At 42.3% G+C, this 22,146-nt stretch overlaps 1 protein-coding gene across 1 annotated transcript in view; it reads left to right on the top strand.

The window, feature by feature from the left end:
• Positions 1-6,718: 6,718 nt before the first annotated feature.
• LOC311002421 (cytohesin-3-like) overlaps positions 6,719-22,146 on the top strand; it is a 30,381-nt gene continuing 14,953 nt past the window's right edge. The window contains exons 1-5 of the mRNA XM_083993786.1: positions 6,719-6,788; positions 19,539-19,621; positions 19,957-20,021; positions 21,632-21,698; positions 21,885-22,003. Coding sequence (XP_083849912.1) covers positions 6,764-6,788; positions 19,539-19,621; positions 19,957-20,021; positions 21,632-21,698; positions 21,885-22,003 — 359 coding nt within the window. The 5' untranslated portion in view covers positions 6,719-6,763. The remainder of the gene's footprint in view (positions 6,789-19,538; positions 19,622-19,956; positions 20,022-21,631; positions 21,699-21,884; positions 22,004-22,146) is intronic.

Genomic DNA, 22,146 nt, shown 5'->3' with positions numbered 1-22,146 from the left:
ACTGAGCACATGAAGCACATTGGGGGCCCAGCTGAGGCTGTGGCATTTGAGCTGCTGCTATCTCTAGTTCCCACATGATCAATGAGAGCCTATATTGCTGTAATAAGATCCTGATAACAAGCATTGCTGTGAATATTTTAGCAGCTCAAACACATGTGATGGCTTTGCTGAGAATTTATCTGTGCATTAAAACCACATCTAATTTGATCTGATAAGAGAGTTTCACAAAATCGACTTTTTATGCCATAGCTGTATTAAAATAGAACTCCACTTCCCCTTCTCCTTATTGATCTTTCCACCAAGCTCTTTACTGTATGTGCACTATAGTAATAGTATAGTATAGTAATAGTTTATTACCAAAACCCATTTTCATATGTAAAAAATATGTAAAATATTTGTTTATCTCAATTGCACAGCTACATCTGTAGCTATATGTATTCTGCTATTTATTTTCCACCTGAAAATGTGTCAGCAAAAGAAATCAATTCATTTTTATTCTTTGAAAGCCGTGAATTGCCTCCAGACGCTCTCTGCAAGATCCCCCAAACCTTGAACTCCACTGCATGTTGAGCTGTGACGGGAGGAAGTGGAGTTTTTACTTCGGGATAGTTCAGACAACTCTGCGCAGCTTGTTTATTAACCACTGGCTACAGCTGAGAAACTCCCTAAAAATAAAACTGCACTTTTGAAGTGACTCTGCACGAACGGTGACAGGCAGCATACACAGAGCTTTTAGTCATGAGATGGCAGGGAGCTCGAGTCATTTCTGCAATCAGATTGATTCTGGTGTGGTGAGTCACATGCTGCCGTGGTGGATGTGATGGGAAGTTTCCAGCCAATGGGTCAAATCGCAGCACTCTTGCTCCAAGTTGGAAAGACGTCCCACGTGTTTCCTTTGTCCTCCTTCTCATTCTGCTTGTGTTTCCCTCCTTTACCGGCACTGCCTGCTCCACTCTCTTCACCACTGTGAGAAAGGAAGTGTGTCACATTTCTTGTGTGTTTGCATTAGCAGGAATGTGTGTGGGACTATAGCAGATAGTTCTCGCTGGATTCAGGAATTCTTCAGACACTCTCCAGGCTCAAACGCAAATGATGCAACTATAAATGTTATCACAATTTTAAAAGAGCCCGAAATTTGTTGCACCAAATCAGTACCAGAGGAGGTGATAAATCAACTGTAGCTGACTTGTTTCATTTTCTAAAAAGGAACCAAATATTTCACTATTTGTCAAACGGAGATATTACAGGGCTGAGGAGACATTGAATAATCAGGTCTCATTCAAAATAAATCATGAATCCTTCATAGCTACAAAACTTTGATGATGTATGGCTCAACGTGTACCTCATTATAACAGCATGGGTCATGAAGCAGGTTACTTGCTCTCAACGTCGCTGCCGCACAACTGTGGCCAAGAAATGCACTGGATGAATCCGGTTCCACGCAGCACTAGGGTCATTTCCTTGACGAGTGCAACAAGAGTTCAGGCCATGAAATTTTGAATGAGCCTATATGGAGGACAGAAATAAATCCTCATCACCGGGGAGGTAAAAAAGCAGAGATCTTCCACAATTATATGAGACAGGCAGAAGTGGAGTGTGTGTGGGTTTGTGTGAGTGTGAGGAGTCTGAGGACCATGGTGTGTACTGAATGGCCTGTTTTGTTCTTTGAGATTTCAGTGGTTGTTTTTGACAAATTCAGAAATTTCTCTCTCTGAAGGTTTTCTTTTTTTTAATCTACTACATTTCCCAGAAAACTCATTCTACAACCACCAGAGAGTAGCCGAAAGCATATATGGCCGTGTGCTAGAAAACTTAAGTGTGACAAAAACAGCAATGAAGATGATGAATAGGTAGTTTTGGTGATATTTGGTGACTTTTCATGAGATAAGGTTTGTTTTTTGTGACTGAGACCAAACTGTTATTTAAAAAAAACCCAGTTTCTATCTGGGGCCACAATCAAGACAAAATATAGCAAGTTGCGTGACTGCTCTCTAGTCTCAGTTGTAGGCTACTTAAAGCTACTTTTGTTCATTGGAAATTGTTAGCATGCTAACATGCAAAACCACAGCAGACCATATAGATAAACATATAATAGTAGGCTACCCTGCTGAATGTTACCATCTTAGCATTTCTTTTTGTGAATGTTAGAATGCTAACATTAGCATTTAGCTGCTGGCTTGGTTGTAGAATGAGAAGACTGATGTAAACCTACAGTATACTCCATTTTGGTCTATAGAGGCAAAATAGCTACATTGTAGCTGTCTAGTTTTTTGTAAACACTGTCAAACTGTGATATGGTAAAGTGAGGAAGGTTTGCAGAATATAATTTTGAACTAGGCTATGTAAAATTATATCTTCACTTGATTGTCCACTTGATTTAACTTAGCAAAGAATGTCAAATTAATTGCTGCCACATGCATGTAGCCTATGGAGCAGGCTATGTGTACCAATCTGTGATGGCCGCTCACCAGGGCTCGAGGTCCGTCCATCCACTCTATGGCCCTGTGCATGAGAAGCTGTAATGTGGCTGACACATGCTGCCTTGCAGAAACCTGCTTCAAGTGAAATATGGAGCGCATTCATGCGGTATTTTCTGCTGGCTTGTAAGTGGAGAAAGTAAATACAACTACATTTCAGTGCAGGCAAAGATGATGTCAGACTGAGGTCAAGTTTATGGTTCAAAAATTAATCAGAGAGTCGGAGCCACAGAGGCTGGCCCTCACTTTTTCTGATCTTTTCTATTTGAATTTCCCATGAAATATGAAATGAGCCATCTTCAGTTTGACTCACAAGATTGTCCGGCACATCATTTGGAAGATGATGCTTCATTTTAAAATGCTCTCAACCCCAGTAAACACTGATAAACAGATGAACTAACTGTGTTTCACTGATCAGAGGGGGATAATTAAATTGAGTGATGCAGAAAGCCTGTGCTGGACTCCGCCCTTTTTAGTTCCACTGAAACTGGAAATGGAGCCTCTTCCTGTGCTGGTCCGGACATCTGCACTCAACACAGGATTATTCCCAAAACTGACGGCCTTCGCCTCTCAAACCCCCTTATTTACATGTCAAGGAAAAGTGCAGGCAGTGAGAGGAAGTGAGATGCTAATGAAGATGTCATATGTGTCCAATAAACTTTTCTGTCACGTTCCTCTGAAGAATCGTATGAAACCAACTGTGCTTGATGCCTTGCCACAGGCAGGCCTGTGAGGGGGTGTGAGGAGGAATTTATGGGAACTTGCCGCAGATTAATTGTAACTACCAATGCTGTAGAGTCAGTATTTGTTTATGCCTGGAGCATTTGAGGGGGAAAAAATGAAACCATTAATTTTCTATTTTTAGGAAAGAGAGGAAAGCTGTGATGTGCTGTCATCCATTTGCAGTTAGAGCGGCGTAAGTGAGAATTTTTTTTTTAGAAATTTCAGGAAAGGCTCTTACTTATGTCCCTGGAGGCAGCAGCATTTAAATCAGTGACATGTGATGAGATCATGAGTTTGTCACTGAGCTAATCAATAGGTTTTATGGTAATTAAACCATGACTCTATTTGATAATTTCACCAAATTGGAGTGAAGACACTATGTACTGTTGTGTGTTGTCCATCAAAGGTTTGTATTTATAAGCATAGACAATTGATGGATGGATGGATGGATGGATGGATGGATGTGTATATGAATGTCCTTTAAGTTATGAGCATAATATTTGCATTGACTGGAAATGTGTGTAAAGGTAGACTTCTTGTGCTTCCAGTAATTCCTGTTGTATGAAACAATGGACACATGCATCAGTTATGTCACGCTGGCTGTACTGCCAGCAGGTGGACTTTGAAAGCAGAAGTGTCTGTTATTGCACCATCAAATGGAAATTAAGGGAGGGATTATTGTACAATTTTCCATTTTCGTTACATAACAGTTAAAAAAAACCAGGAACAGTAATTCTGCTTTTAAAGTGAATTACTGGCTCATTATAGGAGTAAAACAAATGAAAATTGAATGAACAAATCTGTTTCAAACCTACAGTACACTGACCAAACTTACTGAGTAAAAGATGCCATGATGCTGTTGCCAACGATGCCGCCTCCACTTTTTGTATGTGTACAACCTGCCAAACTGAAATTGTAGCTTCTCAGTTAGACGCATTCATGCTGAAAACCACACCATGGGGCCATTTCATTATCAGGATCTTATCAGACGTTGATCTTTTGTCAAATGTGGAGGTGAAAGTATTGAGCTCAACACAGTGGGAAGCAACAACCTAAATGGGAAATTAATACATTTAGAGTTTTATCCTACAGAGAGGACTGTAGATCAGATTTTAAAAAATAAAAATCATTTCTAATGCAAGCTACGAGCACAAAATTAAATTTGTATGTCGGGAGACAATAAGACTCTATACACAACTTTGAACATGAATCCACAGATGAATTACAGGTGAACTTGCCATTGTTCTCAGGGCCCAGAACTCCATGAACCCGAGAGCCTCAAGTTCTGGATTTGCAAATTTGCAAAACAGAAGAAACCTAATCTATTATTGCCTAGTATTGAGCTACAATGCTGCATTCCCACATCAATCTGCTACAGCAGGAACAGGAACATGGAGCCTATACAGGATACATATACAACTGTAAATATAGTGTGTGGGTCAATAGGGGACTGAAATATTTAGCCAATATATTTTCAGCAACATTTTTCAACATTAGTTTGTTAATTAACCCTCAGAAGTGAATGCGACACAGATCAGATCAGATTTCATAACAATGTGAGGGTGGAGGAGGACAGGCTGACCACATCACTTCCTTTTCTGTAACTCTCTCCTATTGTCCCCCTGCAGAGCTGCACAATGAGTCTTCAGCACAACTCCCTTCCTGAGCTTTGGACTTCACGCTGGGTCCAGGCTTTCTATTCCTCTCGTCAGTGCATCACTTTTGGCGTGGCCTGGATCTTCCCAGGAAAAGCCTCAGTGAGTCGTGAGCTCACATGGGAAGGGACCGTCAGGAAGTACCAGCGCTAGACTGGTTTGGCCATGAGCTTTTGAAAGTGTCACCGCCTGCATCACCAGTGACGGGCGTTGGGCGGATGCATGAGGTCAGAGTCACTTTTAAGGCAGATATTTGGTGAGTAACCTACATTAAAAGCCCGTTTAAGAGAGCTGCTCCACAGCTCATCAAAAAGGGGGGGATTGTGAAAGAAGAACATAATAAAATATGAACTACTTCTGAATAATTTAACTAGAATGAGCAAGGACTAAGTGGCTTTAAGGAGAAAATCATCTAAATCTGATCTGCAACGAAACCAGAGACACATCTGACACGTTTCTTATCAGTTCACCTTATTGACTAAGGACTGACTGACTGAGCCACAATGAACGCTCCAAGTAACCCACAGTAGTCTGTGTGTGTGACTCCTGAGTGTTGTTCTTTTTAAATCATAAATCAGGAGGAGTAAATTCTTGTATGAGAGTAAAACAAAAATGCAGTTTCACTGTAACTGCTCAGACAGAAACTGAAAAACTAACAAACTGGATGTGGCAACTTTTTGTCCATTTGGGTGAGGAAGGCTGGACACAGGGGCCCCATTAAAAGATATCATATTGGAGGATTAATAATTTAATATTTTAAAACAAAATTACCTAATCATCTAATATTTTTCAAGGCCCCTGTCAGTCACAGGCCCTTAGAAATACATGGCTCCCCTGGTAGGATAGGATAGAAACAAAGAATGGTAATAAATGTTGGATTAACATTGATCTAATGAAATAATCAAACGTGTTAAACACCCAATGAAAAGTTGGTGTGCTTTCTTTTAAGCTGGATGTGAGCAGGATTTTTCTCTCATTCCAACTGGTAATAATCATTATTACATGTTTAAATTGCATAATTAAAGAATACCATTTAAAATTTGGTTTGCTTGAGGCTGTAGTTTAAGCCATTTAACAGCATTAGATAGAAAATGAAGCTGAACAAATCTAAAATGCATGCTATGTCATCCGAGCAGGTTAATAATTAACGTTCACCTTATTTTATAACTTCCAAATAATTTGTGGATACTGCGAGGAAACCTTTTTACAGCCAAGTGTTATCATCCAACCTGCCATAACTGCTCATAAACCAGCAAGTAGCCTACAGTAATAGGCCTATAGGCTACAGTACCAGGCTATAAACAGGCATGACTGTGAAAACTGAACAAGAAAACATGATGATCTTATTCAATAGCTGAATGATTAATTTATTCTTTATTGATATAAAGTATGACAATAACACATTGAACACCTGTAGTGTGCTGGCATTGTGTGTACTGTGTGTGTGTGTGTGTGTTGGAGGGGGTTGCATGGGGGCGTGGCTTAGTGACGTCACCGTGGTTGCAGTGTAGCTAATGTGAATGCAGACGGAGCAGCTGAGGGATGGAGCAGAGACCAGGACTCGTCTCTCACCGCGGTCACACACCTCTGAAACCTCCGCTCCTCTGCAGATAACGACCGCGCTTTCCATTCACACCAAGACTCCCTGCTTTTATTTATTTTTTCCCTCCGTTTTTTTTTTCTTTATTTCCCCCCTCCCCTCTCGTTCATTTCGCCCGCTGACATCTGCGCCCCCCCAATCCACTTCACCCATCTGCCTGTCAACACAGCACCGGCTCCCGCTCCGGCTCTGGCTCCGGCTCCTTCTCCCTGGTCAGTGGAAGGAGAGAAAACCCACTCTGCTACATCCACCTTCCGCGGGGTTTCCACCGGACACACCTTCTCCTGGACTGCCCTGTCACTGCTGCGATGAATATGGATGAAGACAATCACGGTAAGGCTGTTTTTTTTTTTGTGTGTGTTTTTTTATGCCGTGTCCCCACATTGGCTTCTTCTCCGTGTGCAGGGATGGATGTGTAGGCTATGAACGGCACGGATGGATGTGTGTGAGTCGGATATGCAGAGATGGAGGGAGCTAATCCAAGATGTTGTGTTTTTGTTGTTGTTGTTGCTGTTGTTGCAGTCTCACTAAGGACAAAACAACCATGCATGGTCCTGATTTAACACCTGTTAATAAATACAGGATGTAGCTCCCCCATCCTCCCAGGTGAGAAGGAGGCTGTTCTGTTCCCCTATGGAAACATGTTTAGAAACGCTGTAGTCATGCTCCAAAAAAAAAAGAAAAAGAGAAAAGCCAAAACACAGCGTTTTTTTCTCCATGCAGCCCCCTTTTCCATCTGTTTGATGTCTTGCTGTAAGGCTTTGAAGTTGTTCTCTCTATCTTGTCGCCCTGTTTGAAGCCAGTAAACTGGTGGAAATTGATAAGGTATCTGACTGGCAGAGGACAGACCAAGAAGGATCTGCATCCTTGTAGCAAAGCATAGAAAATAAATGCCTGTATTGACTTTGGAGGAATTAGTAGATTGACTCACTCTATAAAGTTCTGATATTGAGATGAAATATTACAGCTGTGGAGTAATATGACATGCAGCCACTTGCAGATTAACAGTAAAACTTATTTTCTCTGTAGTAGATTTTTTTTTTTTTTTTTTACTTCAGGGTGGATTTTTAATATTTCCAGACCCAAAACATCCTACTACATGGCAGCGAAAAACAGTAGATTACATTTGAGATGTTTGAACCCTGGAATATTTGGCATTTTTTGCTCAAAATATGACTGAAATGATTCATAGCTCATACAGTTGTTTCAGCTCTGTTGTGAACTATTAATAGGCATGTGCAAAATGTGTGAAAAGCTCATCCTTAGGACTCATTAGTGAGTAACACAGTGTTTCTATTGGTGGGTGTTAGTTGTGGTGAGGTCACATTCAGTGGCATAGACGAGCTGTGGTGAGACACTGTAAAACCATGTGGCACCTCAGTCCCGACAGTGTGATGTGGTGATAAAGCTGAATGAATTGAACCTGTGTGAAACCTGAATTACACTGCTGCTTATGCAGCTGCAGCTTCAATATCCGATAGTGGCTGAAACACACACATAGGCTACACACACACACGCAGGACGCTTCTGAGCAGATAATCCAAACCGCCTTGTGGGCTGAAGGCCTTGAGGAGCAATGTAGTGTAAACAAACGTCTGATAACAGTGTGTCAGTTAAACTGTTGGAGATTAGCTGAGCTTCACCCCCTCTTCCCCTCTTCCTCTTGTCTGAGCAGTCTGAATATGCATAAGCAAATATGTGTATATGTGAGAATAGAAATGATCTCTTCCTTCACATTTCCATTGCTTTATTTTTCTACTGTAGTAAAATTTGTGCAGGACATTCATGCTCCTCAGAGGATGCACTCCAGAGTTGTCAATGACACTCTGACCTCTCCTCTAGCGTCAACATCAGGCAGCATTTTCCACTGGTTAATAAATTACATTAAACTCAAATGGTCATTAAATTGACAAAGTATGAAGGAGTCCAGGAGGGAAAGATGTCCTCTTGTTTTGGACACTTGGAATAGTAAGGAATATCAATTTTGCATGCATGCATCCTTTTTAATCTGTGTTTTATATGTCACAAGTTAGTCAAAGTATTGTTTCAGGGGCTGATTTGAAGTAATATTTGAGGATTGGACCTATATTCTCCTCACAATGTAACTTGCTGTGTTGCATGCTTGCTTTAATGCATGTGCTACGGGCGCACAGCCCATAGACGAGGCTGCTCTGAGAGATATCGGTCACTGAGTCATGTGACAGGATGTCTGAGAGCACACAGGCACGCTGTCTGCGATCCAACTGGAAACATGCGACACATGCTCGGGCAGATTGCGCCCGGCACCGTGCAGGAGTGTGTGTGTGAATTATTAAAATAACTTACCATAAATGTTCAACTAATCAAGAGCTCTTGTTGGCTCGCTCGCACACCCTCGCTCCCTCCCGCTGACCTGCGTGCACATCACTTAACATTGTTCACATGCACTTGATACGCTGGTATCACAGCTCAGGAACTGGCTGTGATGTGTCAGTGCAATAGTGGCTTTTGGAATAGTTTCAGTGGCTCCTGCATGTGGGACAAAATGCAACTGAATCCTATTGTCAGTGTGTAGTTTTTTCTACAAACTAAAGTTTTTATTAAAATCCCCCCACATGCTGTCCGATGACCTTTCAGCTCAGTGCTTGTAAATCCCTCCTGAGGTGCTCTTTTGCATGCCGACAAATGCACATTATCCTCATGTGTGCACATTAGGGGCTGTATTCTCACGCCTGCGTGTACAGTATGCGTGCAACATATGTTGAAAGTTGGAGCTATAATTTGTTCTGCACCAGTGAACCAATCTGGGAACAACAGAGAGGGCGGGGGCCAGCTGATGCCATGATATTCTATAGGATTAAGAAATAGTATAAAAAGAAAACTAATTCTCCCACAATCCACCTCTCGTGAAAGTGCAACAGGATACAGATGAGACAACGCTGTATCTCAGTAAGAGACGTCCCTGGTGGAACAATGCATGGTGCAATAATGTGAAGCTATAACCTGCACTGTCTCATTCCATATATCTTTTTCCTAGAGCTCTGAATGAAACTATAAACTGTGCCACTGAGTGTTGTTTGTGGGACTCAGCTGTAGCATGGAATTCATTAGTCCATGTTTACTGCGCTCACTAATCAGAGTTGGCGCTTTTCTGCTCAGTTTACATGCCACGGAGCAGACACAGCCCGGCCTCAAAATGGATGGAAATCAGCAACAGGCTGAAAATCCTAAGTGTTTTTTATTACTCATGTGTCTATTTTTAGAATCATTGTATAGCTGGAATGAGAAGTGGAAAGAACACAGAAGCAGAAACTGGCTGGGAAACAGTTCACTGAACGGCTGGAGGGAGGCCATGAATTTTAACACTTGGCTTTCTTGTATTTTCTCTTCTTTATAGCAGCTCTATGATGCGTCAGTTAGGGGATTAATGTGGGCTGGGTGAATGGCTGCTTTGGGAGTTTAGGGGCATTAAAACGTTGAGAGGAATACAATCCACCTTTTCAAAAAAATTTCCCTGCACCTTTCCAGCCTGAATTAAGGTGTCTGATGTCACCGATGAGGCTCCAGAGAAAGTGTGTTTTGTATCTGTAGGTATAGATGGCAACACATGTGCAGCTAATGTTTGTTTGTGGGGCCCCACTGAGGGGTTTCTTGACCATATTTCCTGTGTAAGGACGTGATAACACGGTGTCAATCAACACTCTTCTCCCTATCTGACCGTGGGAAAGTTGAATGGGAAAGGCTTTTTCCTTCAATTCTTCTATTCTCTTTGGACTGGACGTGGTGCGAGTGGTGTGTTCGCTAAAATAACAACTGGTATCAGACTGCAGCACTGATGTTTTGTCTGTGTCAGGCTTTTTGTAATGGAGCACACATGGCAGTGTTTGTGCGCAGCAGAATCATGCATGCACATCTTTGTCTTCTTTTTTTTTTGTAATGAAATATGTCCCTGAGAGAGAAGTGCTGTGCCTTTTCCACTCTGCAGTTTTAAATCAAAGTTAATGGACTCCTGGCTTCATGCATTTATTGCCTGTGACATCCACCACAGCAGGCATGAAACCCAACCTCAGGTGGCTTTTGTAAAAAAAAAAAAAAAAAAAAAAAAAACCCCTGAATCAACACACTGTATTGTACGTGTGGTTTCTTTGGTTCTAGGGTTTGTGAGGGGGACTAGTGGGTAAGAAGGGGAGGTTGTCGTGCTGTGGGTACTCTCTTTGTTGTGGCTGGAGGGGAGTGTGTGGGTGGACATCAGACAGTCACTTGGGGCGAGCCGGGGCTGTTCTCTGGTTGTATACTCCCCCCCACCCCCACCCCCCACCCCCCCACCCCCGGGAGGCTGGCTTAAAGTAAGTGGTCGGTGCTGAACGGCTAGACAGCAGTGAAACAGAGCTCAGACATCTGTTTCTCTCCGCATCTGCATGTTTCATCTGCCTAACGTCGCCCTGGAGATGAGCTTCATGCGTAACTTTCGAAAAGGGAAAACGCATTAGAGCCGAAATGATTAGTCAATCATTTGATCAGCAGAGAGTTGATTGGCAAACTATTGCGATGATTTATGAAGTGTGTGTGAGTGTTTTTTTTTAAGAACATTATTGTTTTATCGGAATAAAATAAAACTGCTTAAAGACGTCGTCAGTAGACTATGGGGACTTGTAATTGTCATTTTAATTAATCGCAGGCCCTAAAATGTTTCATTCATCAGCTGAAGAATAGAGCCTACAAAAAAACTATGACAGACTTTTAGACTCCTTCCCCCCACGTAAAATAAAAAGTGTTACAAATAAATCCAACAATGTTATGAATCATTTTCAGAAGTATTCACTTTCTTGTAGAGAGTTTGACAAGAGCTAGAAGTAGCTATCTTAGCCTAGCATTACTGGAAACAGGAAGCGAATGGGATTAAACAACTAGCTTGGCCTTATAAAGGGTAAGAAACCAACACAACCAACCTTTTACAGGGTGTTATGTTCAACGCTAGTTTTATTATAAGGAATTTGTTGCTTTTGGACAGAGCCAAGCTGCTGTTTCCCTCTGTTTCCAATCTTAATGCTAAAATAAGCTAACTGTCTGTTAGCTTCATTTACCACACAGAACCAAAATGACTCTAAATGCATTTTCCAAATGGTCGAGCTATTTATATAATGAACAATACCAACACCGTTGATACTGAATGGCAATGTGAAGGTGTCCTCTATATTCTCTATAAAGCCTTTGCTTGTGTGTGAATGTCTGATGCACTTACCACATGTTTTTTATTCACCTGGCAGCAGGAGGAATTTGCCCTTTGGTATAAAAACATGGAGCTGGATCGAAGTCGCCTCCTCCAAATGCCCCTCAGCGTCTCATCTCACAGGCCTGAAATGAACGTCTGCACTGGTTTAGGCAAAAATGTGTCTCTTGTGCGTTGACACGGATGCCAAAAAATGTGCTAAAACGTACCCTTTTACAATCTCTCTGGTTGACCCGGCAGGCTGGCGGTGCTGTTTAAAGGCTTAGGGGGAGATTTGGCAAGAACAAGAAAATTAATTTTTACTGCCAAGATTATGGGTGTTGTGGTGCAACATTAGAAGATTAAACATACAGAACATTACACCACATGCGACAAAGACAAATACACAAACACAGACATAGACACTGTTGGCGCATTATGTGCAGGGGCTGAGTCGGAGCTCGTAACAAGCTGCACTGTTTAAGTGTGGAGAGGACACATGGACCTGATTAGGAGAGAGACTGGAGAGGCTTTTCGACATGTTCCCATCTCCATGGCAGTGTGTGGGGGGGGAGACAAGACATTGTAGCTGTCTGTCAGGGGGGAGACAACATCTCCTCTGTTGTTGAATAGAGGTATACGCTTTGCCTGGAATTATTGCTCGGAGCTGTCGGGAGGGGAAGCTCTTTATGTGTGAGATGGAGAGCAGATGGGAGACAAAAGGCTCGGCAAATTAAATGAGCAGGAGTCAGGGAAGAACACAGGCAGACATTAAGGGCAGCAGAGATGTACTGTGCTCGAGTAATCCACACCTAATTTCAGCAGAGGGAGAGAGAGGAGAGAAAACAGGGTCCAGCTGACCATACAGACAGACAGAGAGAGAGTCGGGGGCGGAGGAGGCTGGAGGGGAGACGTGTGTTTCCTGGCTACTGGCTTGATAGAAATGGAGAACCACGCCAACGCCCAGGCCCAGCTCGTTCTCACCTTAGTAAAATGTCCTGGCGCTCTGTTATTTCATTTCCTGCCCCCCCCCCCCTTTTCTTTTTTTCTAATCTGGATGGAGCATATATTTTCTCTTTTGCTCTGTTTCAAATCAGCTCGTGTGAGGAGAGAGCTGCTTTTAATGGAAACTCTTTGATCCAGCAGGTAGCCATGGGACAGGTTGATATTGAACACCATCCATCTATAAGGAGCTGTAGTGAAACACAAAAAGAGAGAGAGAGAAGGTGGCCTAAGCTTTGTGGGTGGTTTCTGTAGCTGTTGTTTTGATCAAAGGTTGCTCCGGTCTCACTGTGAATGGGATGGCGGTGGTCAGCCAAAGTCAGTGTTTTTGCAGGCAAATGCACAACCATCACAGGAACATCCTGGACAAGCAGACCAGGGGGGAGGCCGACACACACGGAGCGGCTCGCTTCATCCAGGCTGACACTGTCACTGACAGCCCTTCCTTTTTTCTGCCGGTGTCTGCGCATTGTCAGCGTGTTTGGAGATATCAAAACGTATTTTCCTCTCTCGTACGTTGTTGTGTGTAGAATGAAAAGCACCCCGGCCCAGCCTACAGATTTCAGATTTGCTCCCAAGCTAGATATCTATCACAATAATGGAGCTGAGCGTGTTCATATCAGATAAAGCGCTTCATTCATTCGGCTTCCTGTCAATCACCTGACACCCACAGGTATCTGTCAGGAAATAATCCCTCAGATATGTCGGCTTTAGAAATGTATTGTCACATCCACATGTTCCACCCAGTGATTTAACTCATAGTGAGGCTGAACATGTGATATTTACAGTTTTACAAGGATAAAAGCTACTCGAAATGTGTAAAATAACGGTAACAGCTATGCCAGGTTGGTAATTAATGTGCTCATACTGATATTCCCAGAGCCATAACATTTAGACTAGCAAAAACGATTCAAATCATCTCCTGATACTTGGTGAGGCAAGAAAGCTGAGACAAATTTACAGCAGGCAGTTTCGCATAAAATCCAATATGTTTGTTAATTGAAGCAAATTATCCACAACTCGTTCCAAATATGTCACACCACAAAAACAGCTGACATTGTAACAGCTTAATATTGTACAGTCTAGATTTCAGGCTGAATGTAGATAGAAGCAAACAGGCTCTGACGCCCGCCCTGCGTTGAGCCTCACTTTTCGATATTATTACCCCCTGAATGATTAAAAGTGAAAGATATTAGTCCGAAGGTTTTTACAGTTTACCCGTAAATTGTGTCCAAAACCTGGACAATCTTCTGAGATCTGTCGCGGCGAGGGAACAGTGAGCTACTTGGACGGCGCTCAGCCTCAGCGAAAAGCCTCCTCATCCTGCCCGGATGCCAGAAGAAACAGCATCCATCTAATTCATTCTCAGGCCGATCAAATCATCAGATTATAGTTACTTTGGCCGCCAGCATATGGCAGTGGAAGTCCCTCAGATCCCACTGGCAGTGCTCATTGAATCAAATATTGACATAGTGCTGATGCTGAGCAGATGTGTCATATAAGGAGGACATGGTGTGCAGCAGACCACCTCCTATGCAACCATGCACTCGCGCAAATGCATTCACAGCAGGGGGTCCCCTCTACAAAACTGCAGATTAACCAGAGCAATCAGCATGGGGGGCTGTTCAGCTCCCCCAAGCCCCAGATTCTCCCTGAGACCCCAGCGGTGGTTAAAAACTAGAAGCCATATTAGCCCCCCGAATGTCTTCTCACGCAAAGGGCAGGAGTGTAGTTGCTAAATGATTACTGAACTGACTACACCGGGGCGCACCGTATGATATTAATAATGCATGTTTGTGCAGGCGCAGGTAGCACGTCAGACACATTCATCAGTTATTCATACAATCTGAACAGACTCACTTTAATCAGGAGAATAAAATGGTCAATTCATTTTTTCAATTCTAATTAAACTGAAGCTATACTGCACTATCATGAGTTTTAACTGTATAAGACTGTTTATTTATCCCACACATTGGAAATTTGGTTGTTGTAGTAGCATTGTAACATACAGGGTAAAAAAAAAAGAAGAAGCAAATATAGAAATATAAAAACAAACATGAAAATATAAAAAACAGACAAATAGAGAGAGAGAGACATTCTGTATAGTTATGTGCCAAAATGTTTCAAGAATATATACAGTTATAGAATACTACTCTGTATGGTGTGCAGTTTGTACACAAAAATGGAAGTGTTGGACATAAATAAATAAAAAATAACTAGACTGTGTAAATACAGCCTAAATAGCCGTAGATTAATTAATTGAGGGAATTAATTAATGGAATGATCAGTCATTAAAATAATTGTTCCTGCAGCAATAGTTTTAGCAATTAGTTTTCACCAGAATAAAAACTAGAGTAGATATTTCACATGATGAACTTGGTCTTATGGCCACATATGTACACATGCATGTAGATTCCTGCACGTGACCTTTTTACCCTTTGTATCACAACCCCCGTCCCCTCACATCGGCCTGTATGCTGACAACCAATCATTCTACATGCTTTGTGGCTCGGAGCCAAAGTGCCTCTGCAGACGGCCTCGCCAGACTCATCTCCGATCTGCTGCTACACTTACTGTCACATTATTTTATCCCGCATCACCGATGCAAAGTAGGTTAAAGTCAGGCAGCGACTGGTCGGCGGCAACATCTGTGTATGTACTGTATATGCTGTTATACATCACACTTCTGCCCCATCAGACTCACATCGGGCTTAAAGAGCGGCGGGGAGGGCGAATGCGTGGGATTAGTGCCAGCTGGCCTGGGTGTGTATGTGCTCATGTGCATTTTCTATCCACGCGTCTGTTTGTCTGTCTGTATGTATGACCCCGGCTGTAATTCAGAGTGTGTCTTCCATCGTGGACAGTCAGAGGGATTGAGGGTGGTGGGCTTCAGATTAGAGTCTGGGTCCAGAGGAACTTTTCCTCCTGTCCTCTAATGACTTCCTTGCATGTGTCGCATTGTGCTGGAGAGGCCAAGCGGGGTAACAAGGTTATCTTTTTTCTTTCTTTCTTTTTTTTTTTTAAAGCTCATCCACTTTAAAAGACATCACAGTAAGTAAAGTCGCTAGTTTAAAAACCAGCGGATCTGGACAAATCCTTTCTCACACACAGGAGTCAGTGAAAACTGGGACTGCAGCCAGTGTTAAGTGAGCGTGGGATTTTCACTCTGAGCTCCATGCGCTCCGAGGACTGTGCCGCTTTTCCTGCACAACTGGCATGAGCGCCGCTTGTAGGGAAGTCCTTCAATCTGCTCTCAAGGCCTGTTGAATATTTTCCTCCCCACGTCCAGTCTTATGAGGTGGCTTCCACTGTTGGCGCCCAAAGTAAACATTGTAAAAGTTATGAAACTGATGGAGACTGGTGATGGTGTGTGCGTGCCAAAGTATCCCTGCATTAGTTTAAATGCCATTAAAGCCTCTGGTTTCAGTGGGTGGTCAGGGACAGTTGTTAGTTTTGGGTGTGAAGAGCAGCAGGGGATTTACTCCTAAAAGTAGATTTTGAGGGATTTTGTTTTTAGGGGGGAAAATTACTGGAGCCTCTTGTTCTCTGTTGCACATGGCCGAGTTTAAACCCTTCGGACCCTCTCAACCCGCAGCTCACAGTGGATTTCTAAGCTCTCATATACGAGATTTCTTTTAGAAGCCACCAAGGTTAAAATGTGCTTTAAGTCAAGTTTCCTGCAGATTTAGCTCAATTTAAAGCAGTGCCTCCACCAGCTCCAGCTGCTTCGCCACTGGACAATCCAAAACCTCAGCCCTCTTCTTGCTGTGAAGAAATGACTCACACCATAATTGATTTCAGTAGATTGTGTCATTCAAGCGTGGCTGTGTTTGCTGAAGACACTAAACTCATTTCCATAGAAGGTCACAGGGGGAAGTGTGTTAATAATGTAATTGGAGGACCACCTCTGTAGAGACTAGCCCCCCACAACCACCACCACCACCATCTTCCACCAAAGTGTAATTTGATGGACACATGTACATCATAGCAGATCCAGTAAGAGAGGCCTGGATTGGAGGATAATGGTGGTGGGCTTTTATTAAAGGGTGCATCCTCTGCTTTTCATTAGATTAGTAATGAATGAAGATTGTAATCATGCACACTGTTGCAGCCAGTGGATATCTCCATTAGCTAATGCACTGCCTCAGGCAAATGGAAAACATGAAGCTGTCTGCTGTGTGTGCACATTATCTTCCTCTGGGCAAATTACTTAAAAACTTAATCCTAATGTTAGATAACTGATGATTTAACTGGTGACTGCTAAAACAGAAAGAAAGAAAAAGCCAAGAACAGAGGTTGATATATTCAAATTGTTTGTTTCTTTTGCTAAGGAACATGTCATTCATTTTACAATGAAAAATGTATTTATCTATTTTTTAAACAAAACCCTCAAATATTGCAGTATTATGCTAGCAGCTCTGTTAGCATTACATTTGGTAATCATCATTAAACACATGAGAATATCAAGTATTAACTCATAAATCTACTGTAATACAGATTATCAAAGCTGTTACTGAATTACTGTTACTGTTATATATATTTTTAATCATCAAGTGTTTCAAAATCTGATAGGCTATGTGTGTCATCTCAATTGTGACAGATTTGGAGAGTCTAAACCTTGAACTGTATTCGTCATCCTTTAGCTGTATCAGAACTGGAACTGCTGTGGCAGAAACAAGTTGTGAAGTTTACCATCTTGACCTTTTAATTACATCTCCTCAGGCCAGTCTTCCTTTTTTTAGTCTGTTTAGATCAAATGCGTCAACCCTCCACAGGCTTTGTCAAAATCAGACTGCAGTGAATCTGAGTCAAAAATGTTGACATTTACCTTTAATGCCCTCAGTGGGTGTACAGCGGTGGTGCCACATTTTTTTTGGAAATCCCCTTCTTCCCTTCCCTGCAGACAGGTCGATGAGAAGATTGACACCATTCCTATTAGTGTGTTAAAGCAGATATCACTGGCACGGCCATTTCGGCTAATGCTGCGTTCAAGGCAGGCTTTTGAAACCGTAAGTTACAGCTTCAAGTCACAACTACGACTTGGTAGCGTTCCAGGTAACCCGTAGCTCGTGTTTTTACCATCCTGTTGTCTGTGAAAGTTCCCTATAACGGCCACTCGTAACTTCCGACCCGTGAACTCGTACCAGATCGAACTGGTATGACTTCACAGGAAGGAAAAACACAAAGTACGAGTTTCCTTGAACGCAACATGAGTTAGCAGCCCCCGCCCTTGTCAGGCATCAATTGGTCCTCGTGCTACGTCACCACATTCACGCGCATCCCTTGGCTGCACACACAGCCCTTCATGCCGTTCTCTCTTCTCATTGGATAACACTTGTATCCCACAAGGAAAATTTTCTCCTCGGGTTACAGCAGAGCAGAGTGACGGAGAGACTCGTGTTTAGGCTGAAATACTTCATGTAAGTGATTGCTGACGGAAAATAGGACTATTTAGGACTTATATTAACAAAAACATTCCACTGATATCTGCTTTAAGAGATGAAGCTACAGCAGCAGCTACTTAGCTTAGCTGGCAGAAAGGCAGCAACACGTCTTTCTGCTTCTTCCTAATTTCATTGCATGTAGACCAAAAGAAAACAGAAAACATTCCTCAAGTAAAAGATTAAAGTCTTGTGTAGCAGCCTGGAAAACTTTTTTAGGAGCACTAATTGGCTTTCAAGCCACACTACTCACAGTTCTCACAGTTGTGTTGCTCAAGTGCAGTGATTTAGCCAGAGGTTAACAGCGCTAATTATGGTTTTTTAGTTCTGTACTGTAGCTATATCCCCCTCTGTTCTCTATTAAAAAACATGGACCGCAAAGGAAATCCCTCAGCTGTTTACCTGACCCTCATCACGGTGCTTCAGAATTACATAACCAGGTCAGGAAGTGCCTTTTGTCTCATTGTTACACTCCGCTCCCCTCAACTCTTTTACAAGCTGTCGAATTAAAAGTGGGTTGAATGCTTCCTCTTATAAGCCCACTGACCTTTTTTTTTTAACTTTAATTGGCACAGACTTCCGCCTGCAAGGAAAAAATAACAAGTGATGTTCTTGATATATATTCATATATCTCCTTTAGCAACATGTAGGCAGCGCTGAAGCTGTGATATTAGACGTGCTTTTTCCCCGTAGAGAGATGTGTTTTCCGCCTCTAAGCTGGTTTAATGAAGTGAGATTGCTCGGGCTCTCTGTGCATCAGGAAGACGGAGGAAATTGAGAAATAAAATGTGTGTGTGTGTATGTGTGGGAGAATGAAACAGAGAGAGAGAGGAGAGAGGGGTAGATAAAGACAAAAGACGGAGAATGAAAAATGGCGAGGAGCAGCGTGTAGAGAGCAATTCGTACTCCCTTCTTGCCCTTTTTTTTTTTTTGCCTGGAGCAGTAAAGGCCTCAGGGCTGGGGGAATCAGGGTTGTAGGCCGTGTTAAATTACCAAATTCACATGTAATGAAAGAAAACTTAATCTGGATTGGTTTTATTAATAGAATCCCCCCCCCTGAGCCAAATGGAGAAGGAGGGAAGGGGGTAAAGCACTTTCAAGTGGAATAATTAAGATCCTTCGCCCCCTCTCTCTAGTTAATTAAGACGAACATGCAGGATCCTGATATGTGTTGCTCCGGCAGAACAAGGTGAAATCAAGTCGAAGCAGCAGCAGCAAGCAGCAGCAGTATTCCTGTCACTTCGCTGTATACTGAGGGACGAATCCATCTCAACAACTTTACAACTTGCAGGCACTAGATTGGATTTAGAGCTCACTTGTGTTGTGTTCCTTCATCTCTGCCCTTTCTCCAGTTGTTGGGAGCGAGCAGAGCCGATGACGGAGAGAGGGCCGAGCATATAGCGTAGAAATGGAAGTTAAGCCGTGCTGTGTTTTCTGCATCATGTCTTTCAGTTCCTGAGGATCTGTCCCTGGAGGAGAGGGATGAGCTGTCAAACATCCGACGCAGGAAGAGAGAGCTGCTCGATGATATTGAGGTGTGTATGACGCTGAGGTTGATATGAGCATGTAGGAAAGCCTGCTACACAGAGGTGCATTGTGCGTTTGTCTTACTGTTCAAGGCTGATGGTTTTAGCAGATCATTTTACGACATATTTAGACAAGTACAATATACATTCATAATCTATTATCTTTGTTTTTGCCTATCTGCTGCCATAGCTCTGTACGTCTCTTTGCATGATGCAAATTGACGTGCAGTCCATCTTTGTACTCACGGTCAGCTGGAAAAAAATAAGGAATGACTTTTCCACAGCATGCAGTCCCATCTCACACTGTAACACTCTGTCGCTGCTTTGTCACTCTCTTCTCTCAGAGGTTGAAGTTTGAGATAGCAGAGGTCATGACGGAGATCGAGCAGCTGACGTGTGTTGGAGAAAGGTAAGCCAGTCTAGTCCGTCTACAGAATCCATCATGTATTCCTCTGAGCTTTGTGGCTCGTTTTAATCGATTACAACTTCTCTGCTGTAAGTTCAACCTTTATGAAGCTTGCAAGTGCAATTTCTTTTTTTGTTGGAGAAGTGTAAATCCAACCCACTCAGGTCTTAGTGAAGTGTGAGGAGCAGAATATTACAAATACCACTCAACATAAAGCTCTCCAGTACATGACGGCAATACTAAAACATGAGATTTCATTAACAGCTCTGTGACAGTGTCGACAAAAAAGTTTTTTTTTTTCCACTACTGATTAAACTGCTGCTTATTTGTTATTAAAAACAAGAACAAAAGTCCAATGAATGGTTCAGATATTCAATTCCATATTCCATTTTTTTTTTACTTCAATTTCAAAAATTCAATGTACAATTCAGTAAAAAACAATATAGCCTATACTCCCATTGTCAATGATCTTCGTGTATTTTTAAAGTCTACAATAGCTGTGTAGGCACTGCTAAATGATAACATGCATGTTAATATGAGCACAGTATTAAAAATGTGAGCATGCCTCATGTTTACCTTAGTTAAATACTAGGGTTAGGCAAAGGGTTAGTGTTATCAGAATAAAATACATTTATTGGCAGGAATATCAGTTTTTCATGTATTTAGTCATTAATGTACTGCACTACTGGACAAATTAAATGTGTAACAAGATAGAACTGAATAGCAGATTGTTCATTTGAGTTTCACACACATTTAGTTCAGATGATGACTATAACAATTGAGGATTTTTATGTTCATTGTCCAACATTTACGTTTTGATGGTGAGTCAGTAAAATTCCTGGAGAAATTCAGGTCATGACCTTTGTGACCGTTAACAGCCCTAAATAACGCTGATATCGGTTTTAAACCCCAGTCATAAATAGCAGCCAGTAGAGTTATTATGGCTCCTGGTTCCCTCATTGCTTCTATCTTTGTTGGGTTTGGGATTTGCATGATCCGTCAGAGACAGTCAGACTACAAAGGTGCTTTTTGTTTGAAGTGACTCTGGGTTGTACGAGCGCAGTAGATAGACCTGGGAAGGATGTGGATTTCTATGGAAGCATTGTGGTCACATGAGCCAGACTCAGCTGGTTATTTGTCGATAAATTTGACTTATTACGCCCATTGTTCAGCACCACGTAAACAGCGTTGTTCTGTATAGGGTCCAGACCCGTAACATGTGAGGTTGTGTTCAGACGGTGACAGTCAATATGTGCCAGTGTAAATCAATCAGGCCTGTTCTCCTTAGTGATTCATTGTGTGTCACAGTGTGTACTGTTTGTCATTCCTGTTTTGCCTTCTTATCTGTCACTTAATCACCCACCTGCATTAGACACACAAACACACACACATTTGGGTTAGCCTGTGCACAGTGGGGGTTTTATTTGTCTCCCTGTGCATATGTCTTTCAGATTAGATTCAAGCATGAACATACAAGCATATAATGAGTGGAACAGATGTGGCAGGAAATAATCTCCCCAGTTCAGACTATAAATAAAATGTAATTGTTGTGTTTGACATTCAGGTACTTGACAATCAGTTGTTTTCAGTTGTTTTATGTTTTTCTGTCACAGTAAAACATCCCAGAGAAACAAACAAATAGCCATGGGCAGGAAGAAATTCAACATGGATCCAAAGAAGGTAACGCTTCTGTTTTGCACCGGCCACATGTCTTTCATCATAAACCATCACAGCATCTCGCATCTCTGTGGCCCTTCAGATGAAATAAAATGATTCCACTCTCATCAGTGAAACTCTTTTATTTTCCTTTCATCTGAACTTAATTGAGATTAACAACCGTCCTCCTTTCTCCTCTTTTGTCTCCAGGGAATTCAGTTCCTGCTGGAGAACGACCTCCTCCAGCACACCCCTGAAGACATCGCCCAGTTCCTCTACAAAGGCGAGGGGCTTAACAAGACCGTCATCGGAGACTACTTGGGCGAGCGGTAAGACAGAGCATCAGTCAGGCTGAAGGAGAAAGCCCTGCTTACATGGGATTTATACCTCCTCCGTGATTAGAGTAGGAAATTATGGGCTGGATTTATTGACTAAAGAGGGAGAACATGATTGAACCCCTCGCTCCCCCCAC

The sequence above is a fragment of the Trachurus trachurus genome, assembly GCF_905171665.1.
Source record: "Trachurus trachurus genome assembly, chromosome: 19".
NCBI lineage: Eukaryota > Metazoa > Chordata > Actinopteri > Carangiformes > Carangidae > Trachurus > Trachurus trachurus.
The sequence above is the reverse complement of the archived record's forward strand: the minus strand, read 5'-3'. Positions and strand labels throughout refer to the sequence as shown.